Raw genomic sequence first — 22784 nt, forward strand, 5'->3', positions numbered from 1 at the left:
GGTTATTAAGGTATTAAATTTAATTTGATTTTCTAAAGGACTACTAATTTGTCAAAGTGGGTATCTGAGTTGGTAATGCTTTACCAGTCCTAAAATGATCACTCTGCCCACATTAACATATGAGCATCTCTATGAGGAAATGGGGTTTAAAGCATGAGCTCAAAGTGACTTCCCAGATTAGCCTGTGCATTCGGCTTGTATGGTATTTTTTGCTTAAAGAAAGTCTCTCATTAGCAAAAACCCAGTTTAAGTGGAAAGTGTTGTCCCTGATTAGCCTGTCCTGGATGCACAGGCTAATCTGGTATGACACTTTATGCTCATGCATTAAGCCCTTGTTTCCCAGAACAAGGCTGATACATTTTTTTTATTTCAGTTTGTTTCAGTTTGTTTCTTTAGCACAGATTGTTTGTAAGACAGAATTGTGGCATGGTAAAGGGAATTCAAATTGGCTGATGACTTTGATTGACAGCTGGGTATAGTGGTCAATTTTATCATGGTCTGATATGGTGCTTTGCTTTAAAGCTCATACTAGGATGAGTCAAAGTATCAGTTTAAGTGAATATTCTCTCCCGATTGTCACTCTTCTTATTTTATATAAAATCTTATTGTTTATCTTCAGAAGTTTTTTATGTTAGGTTATTGGATAAGTCGCAGTGATTTTTCAGTCACTACCTTAATTTAGCGCATATTAGTGTTGTTGACGTGTCAACATGTTCCCTGGTTCAAGCTTGAAAGTGGTCTAATTGAAGTCTGCTGTCAAATTTAGTACACTTTGCAAACATGTCAGTACTTGCTCCGTTATCCATTATTTTTTTAATTTGCTTTGATTTCATAATAACCAAGAGGCTAAGAAATTGAAGATACCACTAAAACTTATCACCTCTCTTGAAGCAGTAATTTCATGCGGAATTTTAGTTAGATTCCTCGAGCTACAGCAAGGTGCCATAGAAATGATTTCCTAAATTTTGCAAGGATGATCACTTTGTAGCAGCTAAACACCTTTAGTGTAATACCCTTGTCAAGCAAAAAGACATTGTCTCATCTGGGAACACATAGTAATATAAACATAACTTGCTGTGTGTTATGTGTGTTCTGAGTCATTTGTTTGTATATTTATGTTTTATATCTTTTAAATGTGCTACATGAATGGAACCAATACATGTAATACAATTGTATTATTTTAAATATATATTAAGGAGTGAAAGCATTAGCAATTAGTAATACCTCAGTCACAAATAGACACCGATCACCGTCCGATCAGCGGCCGACGTATTTTTCCGCTCATCGGGCTGGCGACCAGCTGATGATCGATCGGAAACCGGGCCAATTTAAAGCATCGGGCGGCGTCAGGATTAATTTTAAGTCTCACTTAAAATTTTACCCGACGTCGGGCCCGGGAAGGAATCGAGTTGAGATCGAAACAAGATCGGACAATCATCGCACAGGTATTGCCCGACATCGGAATCATTGAACATGTATCGGCAAAAGTAAATGTATTTCCCAGAGGCATATACATCGGCTGGCGACCGTCTGATTGCCGGAGGGCCTCCGCACGATGCCCGCCGGACGCAGGACAATGCTCGTTATGATACACGTACAATGAATCCGATGTCGGGCGCACGCCGGGCGATAACCGTTTGCTGATCGTCCGATCTTTTTTCGATCTCAACTCGATTCCTTCCAATGCCCCATGTTGGGTAAAACAAACTGTGATATAAAAAATTAATCCGGACGCCAACTGATGCTACAAAATGACCCGATTTGTGTACGATCATCGGCCGGCGCCAGCCCGATGAGCGGAAAAAAACGTCGGCCGCTGATTGGACGGTGATCGGTGTCTATTTGTGACTGAGGTTTTGAACTTTGTCACTCATCGGACGATGAACGGCTCCAACGTGTCCAATCTTCCTGATGCCTGGAGATCGGACACATCGGCGGGCGACCGGATTATTTGTGACTGAGTCATAAGCAATTTGCCATAATGCCAATATTACCATAGGAAAAATATTGAGTTCAAATAAGTCTAAATAAGGATTTGTTGAGGTCAAAAATTAAAAATGTTCCTCTTTGTATAGTAATCTAGCCATGTTTCTGATTAGATTTCTGTATGGTTGGTCACAGAAAAATGGCCATATTTTGTGTGAGAAAGTTTTTAATTGGAAACTCTTTAAGTGTTGTCCAAAAATGCTTAATTTTTTATGATTGAAAAATTGCAATTCATAATGTTGGAACTATTTAAATCGATTGCAATTCATAATGTTGGAACTATTTAAATCGATAAGTAGCCATGTCTTCTGCAGCAACGCTGAAAACATTTTTTAAATAATGCTCTGTGTCCAAATGCTTGTGTAACAACTTTTTACCCAGTCAACCATCCACTTGTTAAGTATAAAATGCTCATTTTATGAATGCAAATTTCAGGTCCAGACTAAGATCATGTATTGCAATGACCATCCAGAGTTCAATCAGACCTTGAGAATAGGTCTTCAGGTATGTACCTTTTTAGAAGCCACATTTATGAATCTGTCAAAATGAAACATTGTTAGAGTGTTTAGCAGGAAAATATCAAGGCAATGTTTGAATCAGGGTCAATAGGGGTAAAAAACAGTTCAACAGATTAAGTTTTGCAGTATTTTGCACTAAGGTGAGCACTTTATAATGGTCATCATGGCGCTCATTTGTATTAAGTTACCAATTTCCAAAATACCATGGAATGAGCTGCTCAACATTTTAAAGTTTAGGTCCTGGTGGCTCAAAACTTGAACAAAGAGTAAAGCTAACAGCCGTTCAAGTTTAAGCTCTGAGTGTTCTGAGAAAATCCGAGGTATTGTCATAGCCAGCTCGTTGTCCGCCGTCCGCTGTAGGCGTGGTGCTAAAACCTTAACATTGCCTCTAAAATCAAAGTGCATCCACCTACAACTTTGAAACTTCATATGTAGATGCACCTTGAGGAGTTCTACATGCCACACCCATTTTTGGGTCACTAGATCAAGGTCACTGTGACCTCTGAAAAAAATAATAAAAAAATAAATAAATTCTGACAAGCTTATCCAGCCGAGCGTGGCACCCGTTATGCGGTGCTCTTGTTAGATCAAGTTATTTATGTGAGGTACATGTATGTGTGTTAATTACAAACAAATTTGTTTGCTCAAATAATTTGAAAAATGTTTGAACATTTCTTTTCTGAAATTAAGTTTTCTTGGGTTCGAAGTTAACCTTGACTGTTACCTCAACTTGCAGTTACAATTTTAAGCAACTGGTCCCTGTTGAGTTGACCGTCTGTTAAATTCAAATTTCAGAACCAAATAAAATTGATTTAAAAAGAAATGTTGTAAGTAAAAATATGTTAATTATTCAGTTTCCATGCTTGCTTAATGCATTCCTGTTGCCATGGTTTCAGTTTCCATCGATGTGTGAGAAGATCAAACTGACCATGAAAGACTGGTAACTATGAACTTCATTTACATGCGTATGAGCCGTGTTCTGGGAAAAGCGGGTTTAATGCATGTGTGTGAAGTGATGTCCCAGATTAGCCTGTGCAGGGACGACTTTTTCTGCCTAAATTTGTTTTTCCCCAAGAAAAGACTTCCTTTCAATGAAAAATACCATTAAAGTGGATGATGTCGTCATTGATTAGCCTGTGCAGACTGCACTTTTATGCACATGAATTTAGCCCGATTTTCCAAGAGAGTGCCTCATATATAAGTTAAAGATATAACTTTTTCAAAGTTTATCCAGTATGTTTTTTAAGCTCACTAGATAAATTGTTAAACACATTAAATTTATTTTATCCTAACTGTGGTTTCATTTGAACAAATATATGGGGAAAAAACTCAACCGTTTTATGTGTGTATTAATTACTTTTATTTAATGCTTTCCGGTGGTTTATAGAGAAATATCAGTGAATTAAAACTGATAATTTCACTGTTTCAAACAGTGAAAATTATCAGTGAGAATTATCGATAATTTTCATTGTTTACTGTGAAATGACGTCATTTTTTTGATGAAATGCATCATTATGCCAGCTAAATTCTTTAGTTAAACTCTTAAACAATGTATATAAACTGTGAAAAATGCATTAAATAAAAAGAAAATTTATTTGATTCGGTGGATTATCGATTTTAATTCACTCGTGATCATAGAAAATATATATTTTCACTCGTGGCTGCGCCACTCGTGAAAATATTATTTCTATGATCACTCGTGGATTAAAATCGATAATTCACAGGATCCAACAAATATCCTCTATTTTATAAAAGTTTTAAAACTTTTTTATTGTAATTTCTGTATCTGTTACCCTGAATTTATTGTGTTTTATTAAACAACAAAATGTAATAAATTGATATTTAATGTATGATGGATATTTAATAATTATACCCCCATTACCATGGTAATGGGGGCTATATAGGAGTCACTTTGTCGGTCTGTCGGTCTGTCCCGAAATTTCATCAGATCTTCACCAAACATGGTCACAAGTTGTTTCTTGATGATGTATGGGTCAAGTTTGAATATGGGTCATGCCGGGTCAAAAACTAGGTCATGGGGTCACTTAGTGTGTTTTAAATAGAAAGTTTGTCCGGATCATAACTATGTCATTTATCGTTAGATTTTAAAATAACTTGGTACATTTGTTCACCATCATGGGACAGTGTGTCGCGTGAAAAAAGTACGTCGATATCTTGAAGGTCAAGGTCACACTTGGAGTTCAAGGGTCAAATGCTTGTCCAGGCCATAACTTTATCATTTATTGTGAGATTTTAAAATCATTTGGCAAATTTGTTCACCATCATGGGACGGTGTGTCGTGCGAAAGAATTATGTTGATATCTCGAAGGTAAAGGTCACACTTTGACTTCAAAGATTAAAAATGGCCATAAATGAGCTTGTCTGGTCAATAACTATGTCGTTCATTGTGAGATTTAAAAATAATTAGGCACATTTGTTCACGGTCAATGGACGGTGTGTCGCACGAAAGAATTACGTCAATATCTCCAAGATCAAGGTTACACTTTGAGTTCAAAGATCAAAAATTGCCATAAATGAGCTTGTCCGGGCCATTACTATTTCATTCATTGTGAGATTTAAAAATCATTTTGCATATTTGCTCAACATTATTGGACGGAGTGTTGCGCGAAAGAATTACGTCGATAACTCTAAGGTCAAGGTCACACTGTGAGTTCAAAGTTCAAAAATGGCCATTAATGAGCTTGTCTGGACAATAACTATGTTGTTCATTGTGAGATATTAAAATCATTTGGCACATTTGTTCACCATTATTGGACCGTGTGTCGCGAGAAAGAATTACTTCGATATCTGCAACGTCAAGGTCACACTGTGAGTTCAAAGGTCAAAAATGGCCATAAATGATCTTGTATGGGCCATAACTATGTCATTTATTGTGAGATTTTAAAAATACATGGTACATTTGTTCACAATCATCGGACGATGTGTCATGTGAAAGAATTATGTCCATTAATCCAAGGTCTAGGTCACACTTGGAGTTCAAAAGTAAAAAATGGCCATAAATTTGGACTGCATGTCATGTGAAAGAATTCAAGAGTTCAAAGGTCAAAAAGGCCATAAATCATAATGGCATTATAATTCTTAAAAATCGCCATAAATTTGATTCTATTGTTTTGTGAAGACAGCATGCAAAATAGTCTGTGTCAATGCTGCACGTGGGGGTATACGTCATGTCTATGACAAAGCTCTTGTTTATGTAAACCTCAGATATAGGAAAACATAGTCATGTGCTATTCATCAGTAATTAACCAGGTTTTCCGAAGGAAAAAAACTGGTTATTAGATTGGCGAATGTGGGCGGGCTGGATGGCTGGCAGGTGTGCGGAACAAGCTTGTCCACCCTCTAATTCAAATAGTTTTCATTCGATCTTTACGAAACTTGGTCGAAGTTGTATCAAGACAATATCTAGGTCAAGTTCGAATATAGGTCTTGTTGGGTCAGAAACTAGGTCACGGGATTGAAAAACAGATTGATTTTGAAACAAGGGGGGTAATTGTGATGAACAATCAGTAGCAATGCACATTTTGAGTTGCAGTTGTCTCCCTTTATCAGACTTTTTTTTATTATTGAAAACCTGGTTTTGTGACAATTTTGTCCCTTGTTTTAATTATTGTTATTAGACATGTAATAGATAAATGCCCATTATAGATAAATTATTTCTTATTTTGATATTCGTGGCAATTTTGGTTATACATGTTTGTACATTGATTTTGTTGCAGGCAAAAGAATCTGCTAGTTTAAGTTTATGATTTTTTATCAGAAATATTGTATCATACGAAAATGGGTCCTATGCCATATGTGGCCAGCATCAATCCAGACTAGCTTGAGCATCCACACAGTCTGGTCAGGATCTGTGCTGTCCTCTATTCACATAAGGTTTTGTTGTCTTGTTAGCGGACAGAGTAGCTTGTGACCAGACTGCCAGTATGTGCAGGCTGATCTGTGTTATGTTGGCCGGATATGACATACGACCCATTTTGGCATGATGTAGCTCATATATCGTTTAATTTGCATAAGAAGCTGTCTTTTTTTCTCAAGATAGCTCATGATTGATATAAAATGGAAAATGATGATATAAAATAACATTATTCTCTCATTGTTATGCCCCCCCCCCCATAGGGTGGCATATAGCAGTTGAACTGTCCATCAGTCTGTCTGTCTGTCTGTCTGTCTGTCTGTCTGTCTGTCTGTGTCTGTCTGTCTGTCTGTCTGTCTGTCTGTCTGTCTGTCTGTCTGTGTCTGTCTGTCTGTCTGTCTGTCTGTCTGTCTGTCCGTCTGTCCGTCCGTCCGTCCGCCCGTCCGTCCGTCCGTCCTTCCTTCCGTCCGTCCATCCGCCCGTCCGTCTGTCTGTGCGTCGGTCCGAAAACTTTAACATTGGCCATAACTTTTGCAATATTGAAGATAGCAACTTGATATTTGGCGTGCATGTGTATCTCCTGGAGCTGCACATTTTGAGTTGTGAAAGGTCAATGTCATTTTTCAAGGTCAAAGGTCAAATATAGGGGGGGGGGGACATAGTGTTTCACAAACACATCTTGTTATGAATACAATGTGCTGGGCAAACCTCATTGGCTACTTGGTTTTGCTTTAACTTAGTTAACCTCTGATATTAATGTACAAAAGTCTTGCATGTTTTGGCATTTACATTTGTTTATGTTATGGAATGATGCATGGACATCAGAACAGGACTTGGAAATAACAAAACATACATAAATTAATAAATATTTATTTATTTTATTTAACGATTGCAATTTTGTTATAAACTATTGAAAGTTTTATGTTTTTGTTCTATTTTATTTCACAAGTTTGATTGTGGTGATGTTAAATGAGAATTTACTTTTGTGAAATAACATATAACCTTCACACTGATAAGACTATTATGTGAAATTTGGAAAACATCAATTTTGGAATACACTGTGATTTTTTCAACAATTCATTATTAGCTCATCTATTTTTGGAAAAAAAAATATGAGCTGTTGTCATCACCTTGGTGTTGGCGTCTGCGTCAGCGTCAGCGTCCGGTTAAGGTTTGCGTTTAGGTCCACTTTTCTCATAAAGTATAAATGCTATTGCTTTCATACTTGCAACACTTACTAACTTATCATAAGGGGACTGTGCAGGCAAAGCTATGTAACTCTGACTGGCATTTTGACTGAATTATGTGCCCTTTTTATACTTAGAAAATTGAAAATTTTGGTTAAGTTTTGTGTTTAGGTCCATTTTATTCCTTAAGTATCAAAGCTATTGCTTTCATACTTGCAACACTTACTAACTGTCATATGGAGACTGTGCAGGCAAAGTTATGTAACTCTGACTGGCATTTTGACAGAATTATGTGCCCTTTTTAAACTTAGAAAATTGAAAATTTGGTTATGTTTTGTGTTTAGGTCCACTTTATTCCTAAAGTATCAAAGCTATTGCTTTCATACTTGCAACACTTACTAACTATCATAAGGGGACTGTGCAGGCAAAGTTATGTAACTCTGGCATTTTGACTGAATTATGGGCCCTTTATACTTAGAAAATTGAAAATTTGGTTAAGTTTTGTGTTTGGTCCACTTTACCCCTAAAGTGTCATAGATATTGCTTTCATACTTGGAACACTCGCAAAGTATCATAAGGGGACAGTAAAGGACAAGTTGCATAACTCTATTTTTCATTTTTACGGAATTATGACCCTTTTTTGACTTAGTAACTTTGAATATATGGTTAAATTTTGTGTTTAGATCCACTTTTCTTCTAAAGTATCAAGGCTATTACTTTCAAACTTCAAATACTTTTATGCTATCATGAGGGTACTGTACCTGACAAGTTGAATTTAACCTTGACCTTTGAATGACCTTGACTCTCAAGGTCAAATGATTAAATTTTGCTAAAATTGCCATAACTTCTTTATTTATGATTAGATTTGATTGATACTTTGACAAAACAACTCTTACCTGACATACCACAATAGACTCCACCAAAACCATCCCCCAAGCCCACCCCCGAATCCCCCCCCCCAAAAAGTGTGTTTTTTTTCTTAAAGATCATCTAATAAATGACCACCACACCCTAACACTATACCCCCCCAACCCAACCCCCCCCCCCCCGCCCCAAAAAAAAATTTTTTTTTAAAACGTGGTTAAAAAACACAAATATTTTTTTGTATTATTTTATTTTTGAAATACTGTCCAACCATCCCACCAAGAACCCCCCCCCCCCCCAAAAAAAAAAAAATTGCTTTTTTTTTTTGCATTTTTGGAAGAAAATGTAATAAATGACCACACCCCCACACTATACACCCCCCTCCACTCCACCCCTCCTTTCTTTGTGATTGAAATTGAGAAAGGTCCCTTCACCTTTAAAAAGAAAAATAGATGAGGGGTCTGCACCCGCAAGGTGGTGCTCTTGTATATATATGCAGTTTTACCTGTTTTATTTATTCATTTTGACAAATTGTAAGTAAAATAGACTATACTACAAAACTGGATTTATAATGAGATTTTTCATTTTCAAAAATTTATCATTTTAGTATTGACAGAATATCACAAAATACATTCATAACATGAACCTAAAGGATGTAGTTTCCAAGTTTGATGTTTTATTTCAAATTCACATTTTACAGTGTTACAGGGTTTTTAACTGTTATAATTAGTGAAGTACCTCTGTATGGCTTCTTCACCTTTTCACAGGGACAGAATTACAGAAGATGATTACATTTCATCGTCATTTCTCCCAGTCTCCAATATATCAGCTCTTGGAGAGGATGGTTCGTTTATGGCACCAATACAGCGATATCAGGCCAATTATATCGGGCCTCTATTATATCCAAGCCTAACCCTGTGTAGCCCGGGCAAGACAAATATAAGATGAATTAGCCTTCATTGGGAAAGCAAAGCTTTATACATGTATGTATAGTGTCGTCCGAGATTAGCCTGTGCAGTCCTCATAGGCTGATCAGGGACGACACTTTCCGCCTTAACTGGATTGTAACATTTTAACCCAAAATACCATTTAAGCCGAAAGTGTCATTCCTGATTAGCCTGTCCAACTGCACAGTCTTATCTAGCAAGGTACTTTACCCTCTTGCATTTAGCCCAGTTTGCCCGAAGCACAGGCTCAGTTAATAACACATTTGAATTCAGAATTAACTTGTGGAGTAACTTGATTACTGTAAGTGTTAACAAATGTTTGTCTTGCTGGGGCTGCATTGAAGCTTCTCTTACAACTGTTACCCATAAAACTGTGTACCTCTTGTGTTAAAATTAGCCACATCATGCGCAAATGGGTGTTTTCTTATCTGCATTAAGCGTATCTCCACATCAGCCTGCGCATAATTGCAGTCTGGTCAGGAGCTACTCATTCCACTTACAAGTCAAAGGTTTAGTGGTCTCAATAGCAGACCAGTCAAGCTCCTGATCAGACTGCTGCAATGCTGTACACAAGGCCCATTGTCTCATGTTGTGGCTCAAACGCGCTTACCCGGTATTTTCTTTTTGCAGGATTATTGTATTGTATTGCAAGGCTCAATTATGAATGCATATATATTTGTTACTTAAATATACATTTTCATCAAATTCATGCCATTTTTTCAAAAGTTGCAGAATCAAGGTGTAAATATATTGTTTGAATTTTCATAAGAAAAAGTTATTTTTAAGGACTTGTTTACCATTTAGCTAAATGACTAATTTTTAGAAAAAATAACTAAAGAGTAACAAAATAGTATTTGCATTAATTAATATTTATAAAAAAAACACTCTTGACTAAGAAAGGTGTTAAAAAATATAATGATGTTAGTTTTAATATTGATCAATAATCATCATTTGATACCAGAAAAATAGTAAAGCTTTTGTCACACTTTTCATTGATAAATTAACAAAAACAGTGTATTTCCACCAAAGTTTTTAATCTTCCATCTAAAAGCCCAATTAGTAAAGTGATAGTGTGTAAACCTTTGCTTGAGGGGTCTGGGATTCAAACCCCAGGACAGGCACATTTTGTCATTTTACCTTTGTATTTACAACTAGGCCAACTATTACAGTTTGGTTTGTAAATTATTTTACCGTAAAAACTCAATCATCACTCAAACCCGCTCATACGTCAGGTGTATAAAAATGGTTTGAAAATGTGACATTTTGTGTATGTACAATTCATAAGTCAGGCAAAAATTACAGACAATTGGAAAATCAGCGTCAGTAAAATTGCGACCCCCTCAAATTTATTTCCGATTCGTTGACGCAACAATATTGATTAACATGTTAATTATATTAAACAAACCCGCTATTATAGTAGGCAAAATAGTATTACCTTGAAATTTAAAGATGCCATTATTTACGATGTATGTGTTTAGGAATTTTGTAAGCACAAGCGTCCACCATTGTTAGGAACTGCACAGGGAGTTTGTAAATAGGAATTAATCGGTATTTCTCTGAAAATCATACATAAATGTATTCGTCCTTTCAATGCTTAGGCCGTTCCCTGCAAACGATTCGAAAGGTGGAGCTATGCACATGCTATTATTTAATTGGACAATTGCCATTAATGAACAAACACACGATTGGTTCAGCGTGTTGATTGCTAGACAAAGGAAGCCAATTTTGTCGGCGAGAAATTTGTCGCTTTATGGCTTATTCTTTCTTTTGATGACGTCAAACTGTGAATTCACACTGCAGAGTGCAAATTTTACCGACTCTTTGTTTACAATTCCAGTAAAAAACACTGGCTAGCATTAAACTTTGGTTTAAATGATCAAAATGAAGCAAATGTGAAGTTGAAAAATAGGATTTAATTCATTCGCGTCAGTCAAAATAAGACGTTTTGTGCTATAAATCCACGAGTTTTCATGACAACAACTTTTAACAACCGTTACTGCGACAACACGGGGATCGATCTACCTTGTTTTTGTTTTTTTCATGAATGATCTATTAAGTGGAGACTAAAATTTTAATCAGTTTTTTAGGGAAAAAATCTCGACTTATGACTGCGTTTTTACGGTAATTACCTTTTTAAAAAATATCAAAATCTGCTGACAACCATATTCAAAGTGCATTGGTTAAATAGAACTTGATGGCTTTAAATACATGAAAAAATTGTGTTTTTTTGCCAGTAATATTAAGAGGACAAAATTCCTTAACTGATGTCAGGACATCAGATGTCTGGTAGTATATGGACCAATACGTTTTAATCTTCAATCTAAAACAGAAGATAATATCTTCAATACATAGGTTTGCATTCCTCATTGAGTTTTCTGTATAATTATTTGCTTCAAACATGGACAAAGAACATTTTATTTGGCTACCAACACTTTCTTTGGCAATAAATTGAGCTCTGTTCAGGGAAAACTGGGCTAAACAAATGTGTGTAAAGTGTAGTCAAGATTAGCCAGTGCAGTCTGCACAGTCTAATCTAAGACCAGTCTGCACAGTCTAATCTAAGACCAGTCTGCACAGTCTAATCTAAGACCAGTCTGCACAGTCTAATCTAAGACCAGTCTGCACAGTCTAATCTAAGACCAGTCTGCACAGTCTAATCTAAGACCAGTCTGCACAGTCTAATCTAAGACCAGTCTGCACAGTCTAATCTAAGACCAGTCTGCACAGTCTAATCTAAGACCAGTCTGCACAGTCTAATCTAAGACCAGTCTGCACAGTCTAATCTAAGACCAGTCTGCACAGTCTAATCTAAGACCAGTCTGCACAGTCTAATCTAAGACCAGTCTGCACAGTCTAATCTAAGACCAGTCTGCACAGTCTAATCTAAGACCAGTCTGCACAGTCTAATCTAAGACCAGTCTGCTTAGTCTAATCTAAGACCAGTCTGCACAGTCTAATCTAAGACAACAATTTTACCTAAACTGGATTTCTGATTAGAAGAGACTTCCTTGAAAAGAAGAATTCCATAAGAAAAGAAAGTGTCATCCCTGACAGTGTGCACAGGTGAATCTGGGACGACACTTTATGCACATACATTAAGCCCTGATTTCCAAGAATTCGGCTCAATTATATTAATATTTCATTTCCATTAGCCAATATTATTTATGCTAGCTGTATATGATTATTATCCATGTATAGAAGAAGAAGTTATAATTTAACCCGCATGAACTACTTATGTGAGTTACTAGTAAGTTAGTTGATTTAAACATAATGACAATTGGTGATAAAGTTTGTTAATATAAGCGACTCTAATGGTGTGGGTCTTGCATGAATTTAGTTTTTTTGTTTCAGTTCAGCTTTTTCTTTGCAGATAAATCTTGACAAGATGATAAAATGTTGATATTTCATATGTTGTCATCTTGAGACATTCCAATGTGATTTAATGACAGTGTCAGCGTCCAGTACTACATTTAGCATGTGTTAAATGCAGACAAAAAAAAGCTAAATAAATTATATTTATATGTTATTAGGGACAGACTCACGCAGGATGATTTTATTGGCACTTCTTTTATTGAGGTTTCACATATTTCCTCGTCGGGCGACCAGGGTATACATTTTTATTACTTTTAGCCTGACTAAGCCATGGTTTGCATTTCTTACTAAGAGTCTGGTATTAACATGATTTGGCTTGATACCTGAAGTAATAAACCTTCTTGTGGGAATAATGGGTTAAATGCATGTGCTCAAATATAATCCCAGATTAGCCTGTGCAGTCAACACTGGCTTATCAGGGACAGCACTTTCCATTTAATTTGATTGTTTGCTTAGCAAAAGTGAAGTCAAGATGGAAAGTGTCGTACTAGATAAGCAAGTTCACACTGCACGGGCTTATCTGGGATGACACTCTATGCACATGCATTAACATCCATTTCCCCCAAAACAAGGCTTTTAACATTAGTGTGATCTGGATTAATAAAAAGAGTAGTCTGTCTAGTGCCTGATATGAAATTCTGACATATACCTAACACAGTTTTATCAAAGATACTTATTTTAAAACACTAAAGTAGCACATTAAAGTTGCATTTTAAGTTTAAATGTGTATAACCTTAGATAAAAAAATAATTATCTTTGTTCAGTCCAAGGAGACTTGCATACTTGACTCTAAGTTTATGGTGTATGTCTTCATTCTTCTCTTGTTTTCACTTTCATATCATATCCAGCACAACAAGCCTATATATTCACATACTCTGATAAGAATAGTTTCTATAGTAATAGCTAGTTTGTGAATAATATCAGTATGAAGAAACAACAAGTTTTCTTGTGTAAAAAGTTCCTTTTTTAAATGTCAGTGATCAAACATCTACTTGTCATATGATGGTTAAACTTATACTAGTCATATGATGATTAAATTTATACTGATGGTTAAACTTATACTAGTCATATGATGGTTAAACTTATACTAGTCATATGATGGCTAAACTTATACTTGTCATATAATGGTAAAATTTATAGTAGTCATATGATGGTTAAACTTATACTAGTCATATGATGGTTAAACTTATACTAGTCATTTGATGGTTAAACTTTTACTTGTGTGATGGTTAAACATATACTACACATGTGATGATTTAACTTAAACTAGTCATATGAAACAAGGCGTGTTTAATTACTGAGTAAAAGGGTATAACTTCTATAAGACATATAAAATACTGTGTAAAAAGGTTTAACTACTGTAAGTCATATGAAACAAGGCTTGTGGAATTACTTAGTAAAAAGCGCCTTTTGTAAGAATAACAATCATCAATTGCCATTACATTTTTTATGTCCCCCACTATAGTAATGGGGGACATATTGTTTTTGCCCTGTCTGTCTGTTGGTCTGTTGGTCTGTCTGTCTGTTTGCGCCAACTTTAACATTTTGCAATAACTTTTGCTATATTGAAGATAGCAACTTCATATTTGGCATGCATGTGTATCTCATGAAGCTGCACATTTTGAGTGGTGAAAGGTCAAGGTCATCCTTCAAGATCAGAGGTCAAATATATGTGGCCAAAATCGCTCATTTTATGAATACTTTTGCAATATTGAAGATAGCAACTTGATATTTGGCATGCATGTGTATCTCATGGAGCTGCACATTTTGAGTGGTGAAAGGTCAAGGTCATCCTTCAAGATCAGAGGTCAATTATATGTGAACCAAAATCGCTCATTTTATGAATACTTTTGCAATATTGAAGATAGCAACTTGATATTTGGCATGCATGTGCATCTCATGAAGCTGCTCATTTTGAGTGGTGAAAGGTCAAGGTCAAGGTCATCCTTCAAGGTCAGAGGTCAAATATATGTGGCCCAAATCGCTTATTTTATGAATACTTTTGCAATATTGAAGATAGCAACTTGATATTTGGCATGCATGTGTATCTCATGGAGCTGCACATTTTGAGTGGTGAAAGGTCAAGGTCAAGGTCATCCTTCACAAGGTCAAGGTCATCCTACAATGTCAAACATCATATAGGGGGACATTGTGTTTCACAAACACATCTTGTTTGTAGATAAAAATGAGGGTAATTGAATGCATTGTTTTGATACAATTATACTTTTGTATACAAGTTTTCCTTGAATGAATTTTATTGTCATCTTTTCCTGAATTCACTAATTTAATAAATCAGTTGGTTATTTTTTGCATGTTAATGAATTATATTACATTTAAATGAATTTGAAGAGACTTCCTTTAAGCGATGATTACATAGAAGGAGAAAGCATTGTTCCAAATAAGCCTGTGCAAACTGCACAGGGTGATCAGGTACATTACTAAAAACAAATGCATTAAGCCTGGTTTTCCCAGAGCCCTGCTCTAATGCATCATGCTTTATCATTAAAGAAAATGTTCGGTTATGAGTAAGTATATTGTTCAGAAACATATCTTTTATGATATCTTTTTATTAAAAGTGTTTTTTTTTAGAATAAAAAATTAGCTATGCATGTATACATCTGTTGGAACGGCAAGTTTTCAATATCATATAATTGCATGCAATTTAAGCTCAAATTTTAACTGCGAATATAGACATTTCATCAGCCAGAAATTGCTTTAACTTTCTATACAAAATACTTTTTATGTATTTTCGTGAACGAAAAAAAAAATGTTTTATTACAAAAGTATTATTACGAATCAGGTCTAATTAAGATAAGCTATGCTTGCAATGTTTGTGTTCATGGTAAATATCTTTAGTTTTATAGAGCAGTAAAATGTGTTCTCTGTTGTTCAAACAGTTAAAAAGTCTAATAAATTTACATGTGTTTTTTTAGGTCACCTGAGCACAAAATGCTCATGGTGAATTTTGGTGATCACCTATTGTATGTCTGTCATTGTCTGTCATCAACATTTACCTTTTTAACATTCAAGTGGTACAATTTTCAGGAAACTTGCTCTGAATATTTGTACCACTTATACTAAGGCCAAGTTTGAAACTGGGTCATGTGAGTTTAAATTGGGTCAAATTAAATAAAAAGCTTGTATACTCTCTTGAACATATTTTGAGGCAGTTTGTGAAATTGGGTCAAAACTTTTTGTTTATGACATAGTCGAGTTTAAAAATGTTTCTGGTCCTTAAAAAAACATAGAAGCTTGGAAGCAGGGAAGCTTTTGTTATATTTATATGGTGAATCTTTGTTAACACTCTACGGAAGTTACATTTTTAGCCCAATGGCCATGAAACTATCTCATAAAACTAGTTTCAATGATGTCTTCACAGAGAATTAAAATGGATCAACAAAAATTGCAACATGGCAAACATTGCTGCTAAGAATAGATAAGTTGCTTCTCTGTTTGCTCTTATGAGTAACTTAGTTCATTTGAGCAACTTAGTTTATTTGTTTTGAGCAGGTTTTATAATTGCTTGGAATGCTACGCATGAGTTTTATACATGAAATTTAGTATTTAATGTTATTGTTATCAGAACATTACTAAATATATTTAACATTTTAAACTGACGTTGTTTTCTGAATTAAAAGGTATATTTCATAATCCATGCACTCAATTTCTTCAAATATTTACAAAAGTGTTGAATATATAAAGAAACAACCCTAAGAATATGAACTTGTATGTTTCTAAAGATTCTTGGAAAAATATAATATATGTGTAGTTCTAAATTTTTTATTACTAAGCCTGTTGATGTTTTACCTTTTTAGGATTTCTGCCGACATTTGGTCCATGCTTTGTGAACTTCTATGGTTCTCCACGTGAGTTTTCTGAACTGCCGAATGAGTATGAAGACCTCAACATGGGCAAGGTGAGTGGGATAGGCATCTAGTCATGGGCCTTGTTCTGGGAAAACTGGGCTTAATGCATTTGCGTTAAATGTTTTCCCTAGGTAAGCCTGTGCAGTCCTCACAGGCAAAGCATGCAAGGACAACAAGGACTATTGTCATCACTTGTATCGGGGTTGGATTTGTTCATGATCAAGTTAAAATGATTTTACAATCACATCTTTTTAGTTTTGGCAAAGTTAGTAAGACGTTTTGTATTCATGATATTTGTCCATACCGGTACATATAGTGGTACACTTGAATTATTTCAGCTTCACCATACAATTTTACAATTTGACATAAAACACTATTTATGATAAGAATGTTAATTTTGCTTTTCATATCATTTTGTAGTTTTCTCAAGATCATGCAAAATAGAATGTAAACTGATAAACCCTTTCCTGCTCAGAGATAAAAATTGCTAAATGCAACCAGCATAAAACCAAAACAGCCTGCAAGTTTTATGCTGTTTACTGTTCATCAGTATCTAAGGGTTGGAAATGAAGCCTTTAAAGCTTGACTCTAGACAAAAAATATTTTTAATGAAAATATAATTTTTTAAGGGACTACAAACACTTTAAAGTGTAAAATCAGAGTGGTGAAGGGTTAAACCCATAAAAATTAAATATTAAAAATGCAATACTGTTGTGTTTCAGGGCGAGGGTGTGGCATTCCGTGGTCGCGCTATGATTGAGCTGAAGACTATTGGTGGAGAGCTGCCTGAAGTACCAGTAGAGGATATCAAACCTGAGGATGTACTCAAAGTACAGGTATGTGTGCACTGGCCCTTATTCACCAACCAAATTTTACAAGTTAGTCTTGAAAAAAACAATATTCTTAAAACCGCAATGTGCTTGATTTGCTTCAAAGTTATGTCTAGCATTGCAGTTAACACCTAAAATAACACTATTCTTCATTTAGAATAATATGTATGTGACTAGAGCACCATTTGTAGCGTGCATTATTCTCAAACTCTTATGTATGATTTTGTGGCTGTTGGTATTCTTAAGTCTAAGAATGGCTTGGTGAAAATGGGCCCTGAGAACTCTCTGTCAGATGCTGTGGAAGTAGGAAACAGTGGGATGATAATTTTACATGTTTTGGATGATAATTATCCCCTGCCAAAGGGGAAGAAATATAGACTTGGGGTTGTCTGTCCGTCCGTCAGTCAGTCTGTCTGTCTGTCTGTCTGTCTGTCTGTCTGTCTGTCTGTCTGTCTGTCTGTCTGTCTGTCTGTCTGTCTGTCTGTCTGTCTGTCTGTCTGTCTGTCTGTCTGTCTGTCTGTCTGTCTGTCTGTCTGTCTGTCTGTCTGTCTGTCTGTCTGTCTGTCTGTCTGTCTGTCACAAAAGTTTATTTTTTGAGGGGGATATCAATTCAAGGAATTTGCTTGTTTTTACATGTTTTCATGGTGACATGGATCTTGGCTCGGTGTTAAATGAGATTATTGCCCAGCTACTTTTGCATATGGGCCTTGCTCTGGGAAAATGGGGCACGTGCATAAAGTTTTGTCTCAGATAGTCTTGCGCAGTCTGAACAGGCTAATCAGGGACGACACTTTCTGCTTTCACTGAAGATTTTTTATAAAAGAAATATGTTCTTGGCGAGAATCCTGGTTAGGTGGAAAGTGTTGTCCCTGATCAACCTGTGCAGAATGCAAAGGCGAATTTATGACGATACTTCATGTATATGCATTACACCTGTGATGTATGTTGTGACAAAAATTCACAATAATCAGGTTTAATCATGTAATAAAACTGGTTTCAACTTTGTTATGGGGATAAAACCCTCCACATGGAGAATTAAAGAATAAAATGAGTGATCTTTCTTGTGTCACACCAGAAACTGTACATTTTTGACTCTTTCCAATTGAGCAACACATTTGTAAATGCCTCATTAAACCTTAGCTTTTCTTTAATACCTAATGATAAAATATGACATTTCTGCAGTGAAATAACAGCAGTGAAAATAAACAAATAATTTTCACCGTTGATCATAGTGGCACACTCGTGAAAATATATTTTCTATGATCACTCGTGAAATAACAAACAATCTTACACTGACATGAACACATATCCTCTATTTATCTCACATGATTAACAAGAATATTAAATTTTGTAAGCATAATTACATGGAAATTTTTTGTATCGATTAAAGTAGCCACAAAAACTATAGACTGCTATAGGTCATTTACAACCCTGTCTCTGCAATCCTACCCTCTTCGCAAAACTTGGTTTTGTATTTCACTCAGTTTTGATGATAAGCCATTGTCGGCTATGCAGTTTTCATCCTATTTTTAGAATTTAAAGAATGTTTTGAACAAAAAAGGGTCATTACTCACATCTCTTGGTACATATATGATAGAAGATGATAAATGCTCAGCACAATTCAGCCAGGCTCTGGGAAAATGGGGCTTAAAGCATGTGCACATTTTTTTATCTCTGATAAGCCTATGCAGTCTGCACAGGCTAATCAGGCAGGACACTTTCTGCTTTTGTGGTATTTTTTGTTCCAAGAAAGTCTGTTCTTAGTGAAAATACAGTTTAGGGGGAGTTTTGAATAGACAAGTCTTGGACAACACTTCTTCTGAGAGCAAGATTAATTAATGTTCAATATGTGTATCACACAGAAATTCATGCGTAAGAGGAAGTTCAGGCTCCACGCTGCGTTCATCAACGCCACGATGGTCAGTACCATCGACGCACCGGTAGAGTTTGAGGTCAGCCAAGGTTAGTACACAGTTGGGAATGGTGAAATAGATATAATTGGCTTGAATTTCTGATAGACAAAAACAGGTTACTGTCCTATTATAATGTAATAGATCAGATGAGGCTTAGAATAGAGGAGGCTAGCTGAGCCATTGTTGTATTTGTTCCGAGCCTTATAGATTACACAGCAATAGAGCAGTAACCCGTTTTCTGTTTACAATACCTCTATGTCTCCATTTTAAAAGAAATAATGAAATTTAAATGCTTAGAGATGGCATTTTTAGTGGGAATAAACATGATGTTTGACAAGAGATGTGTGGCAAATGTCATGATAAGCAGTTGCGCTCAATATTTGTAAAATTGTTTGCTGTGTTTGTATCTTTTTTTGTCTAAAATATATTTCCTATTGGTATCAAATTGTTTGTCTTGTTAAATCTGATTCTATTTTACCAAATATTATGACTTTTTAGTTCATTACAAGTAATATATCCCAACTCCAATGACTGATATAACAACTTTCTGTTGATGTGATAACTATTTATACCAGGCAATGTTATATCATACAGATACGGATGTATTAGTATGATACATTATTATCCCTCGCCATAGGCGGAGGGATATTGTTTTGGTGTTGTCCGTCCATCCGTCTTTCCGTCCGCCCGTCGTTCCGTTCGTCCGTCGGCACTTTTGTGTCCAGAGCCTTATCTTGGAAGTGTTTTGGCGGATTTCATTGAAACTTGGTATGAGTATACATATGGATAAGAGGATGATGCACAACAAATGGCATTGTACACCATCTGTTAATAACTGGAGTTATGGCCCTTTGTATCTTGAAAAAATGCTTTTTATCTCGACTTCGAAGAAAAATGACAGCTATGCTACTCGCCCCGGCGTTGGCGTCGCTGTTGGTTAAAGTTTTTTATAAAGTCAAATAACTTAAACACTATCAAAGATAATTAAATCAAACTTGGAATACTTCTTTATAGCAACAAGACAACTCTGTAGGTCAATGTGCATAACTACTGTCAGCATTATTTTTAGAGTTATGCCCCTTTTTATACTTAAGTTTTGTGTTTCGGTCCACTTTATTCCTACAGTATCAAAGCTATTGCTATTTTGACTTAGTAACTTTGAATATTTTGTTTAATTTTGTGTTTAGATACACTTTACTTCTAAAGTATCAAGGCTTTTGCTTTCAAACTTCAAATACTTTCTTAATATCATGAGGGTACTGTACCTGGCAAGTTGAATTTGACCTTGACCTTTAAATGACCTTGAATCTCAAGGTCAAATAAATTAATTTTGCTTTTTATTTAGGATCAGATTTGATTCATACATCATGAAACAACACTTATCTGACATACCACAATGGACTCCACCCAAACCATCCCCCACGCCCCACCCCAGAATCCCCCACCCCTAATTTTTTTTTAATGTCTTTACAAATGTTCAATAGATTGTTTTAAATAGACCTGAACTCAGAATCGTCTATAATGTACCACTTCTTTAAAACATAAGCGTTCAATATGTTTCAATTATGGTCCTCTTCCAGTTAGAATAATACTATATTACCTTGACCTTATTGAATTTGAACAATTTCCCCATGATGGCTTACATTATACTGTCAAGCACTGGAAAAGTCGAGCGCATTGTCTTCTGGCAGCTCTTGTTAATATAAGCGTAGAGCTTTATCTCCATTAACACATGAGCCAGAGCCATGGAACTTGCCATAGTTGTTCTCAATCATCTGGGGGTGTTTCATATTCAGCATCCATAATCCTAGGGGCTAAGGTCAAGGTAACACATTGATGTCAAAGGTCACAAATTTGATGAATTATTCATTATTTAGTCATTCCTATACTATGCATCAAGGGATTCTTTAATAACTGTCCACAATTGTTCTCCATTAACTAGCTGAGTGTCAAATATAAGATCCAAGTTGCTAGGGTCATGGTCAAAGTCACACACAAAGGTCAAAATCACACATTTTGATTAAATATGCCTTAATTGGTAATGATTCTACCATACTAAAATGGATTCTCAAAATGTCCTGATGTAATTGTTCTCAATTATCAGGCACAACCCTTCACTTATGCCTTTTCTTTTAGTTCTACGCCCATTCATTAACAAAATGTATTTGGCGGGGGATATCAATTCAACAAATTTGCTTGTGTTATATTACGAATTGATGATATGAACAATATATTATCAATATATATTTTTATCTTTATTAAAAATATCTGCTTCATTTCCTTGTCTGTCAAATTTATTTAGCAGACGTCTCATAACATACCGATAGTTTAGTTTGGGCTACACTGTATCAGCCCATGCTGCTGGGGGGTTTCAGGTGCAATCCCCACTGTTGGAGCGTTCTTTAGATCTCCCCCAAGGACACCAAGTACTGCTTCATCCCAGGAAATTGCTGGAGAGCGTTTTAATAACTTATGCTTTCGGTACAAATCTAGCAAAAATAAAAAGGTTCAAATCTAAGTCTGGTAACAAACTTTTGTTATGCTCCCCATATATATATATATGGGGAGCACATAGTTGCCAGTTTGGGGTTCCTGACTTACTTCCGTCACACTTTTGTTACCATTTCTCATAGCGCCTTCAATATTTTACCGATCTCTTACATATTTGCCAAGTAGGTATCTTGCATTAACCTCTACCTTTTGATGATGTTTGAGGTCACTGGGATCAAGGTCACTGAGGCTAATAATAGATTTTTCCGTCACAATTTTTTTACAGTTTCTCATAGCACCTTCAATTTTTTCCGATCTCTTACATATTTGGCATGAAGGTACCTTTCATGGACCTCTACCTTTTGATGAGGTTTGAGGTCACTGGGGTCAAGGTCAAGGTCACCGAGGCTAATAATAGATTTTTCTGTCACAATTTTGTTACAGTTTCTCATAACGCCTTCCATATTTTACCGTTCTCTTACATATTTGGTATGTAGGTACCTTGCATGGACCTCTACCTTTTGATGAGGTTTGAGGTCACTGGGGTCAAGGTGAAGGTCACCGAGGCTAAAAATATATTTTTCTGTCACAATTTTGTTACAGTTTCTCATAGCGCCTTCAATATTTTACCGATCTCTTACATATTTGGGATGTAGGTACCTTGCATGGACCTCTACCTTTTGATGAGGTTTGAGGTCACTGGGGTCAAGGTCACTGAGGCTAATATTAGATTTTCTCAAGGTCACATTTTGGTTACAGTTTCTCATAGCGCCTCCAATATTTGATTGATCTCTTATATATTTGGGATGTAGGTACCTTGCATGGACCTCTACCTTTTTGATGAGGTTTGAGGTCACTGGGGTCAAGGTCACTGAGACTAATAATAGATATTATCAACGTTACACTTTTTTTCACACAAACCATATATCGACAAAGC

At 35.7% G+C, this 22784-nt stretch overlaps 1 protein-coding gene across 1 annotated transcript in view; it reads left to right on the forward strand.

The window, feature by feature from the left end:
- Nucleotides 1-22784, forward strand: part of LOC127840904 (myoferlin-like) — a 141386-nt gene that overhangs the window by 48561 nt on the left and 70041 nt on the right. The window contains 6 exon segments of the mRNA XM_052369363.1: nucleotides 2422-2490; nucleotides 3401-3444; nucleotides 9197-9273; nucleotides 16564-16664; nucleotides 17337-17450; nucleotides 19307-19406. Coding sequence (XP_052225323.1) covers nucleotides 2422-2490; nucleotides 3401-3444; nucleotides 9197-9273; nucleotides 16564-16664; nucleotides 17337-17450; nucleotides 19307-19406 — 505 coding nt within the window.

This window comes from Dreissena polymorpha, chromosome 8 (genome assembly GCF_020536995.1).
Source record: "Dreissena polymorpha isolate Duluth1 chromosome 8, UMN_Dpol_1.0, whole genome shotgun sequence".
In the NCBI taxonomy this organism is placed as follows: domain Eukaryota; kingdom Metazoa; phylum Mollusca; class Bivalvia; order Myida; family Dreissenidae; genus Dreissena; species Dreissena polymorpha.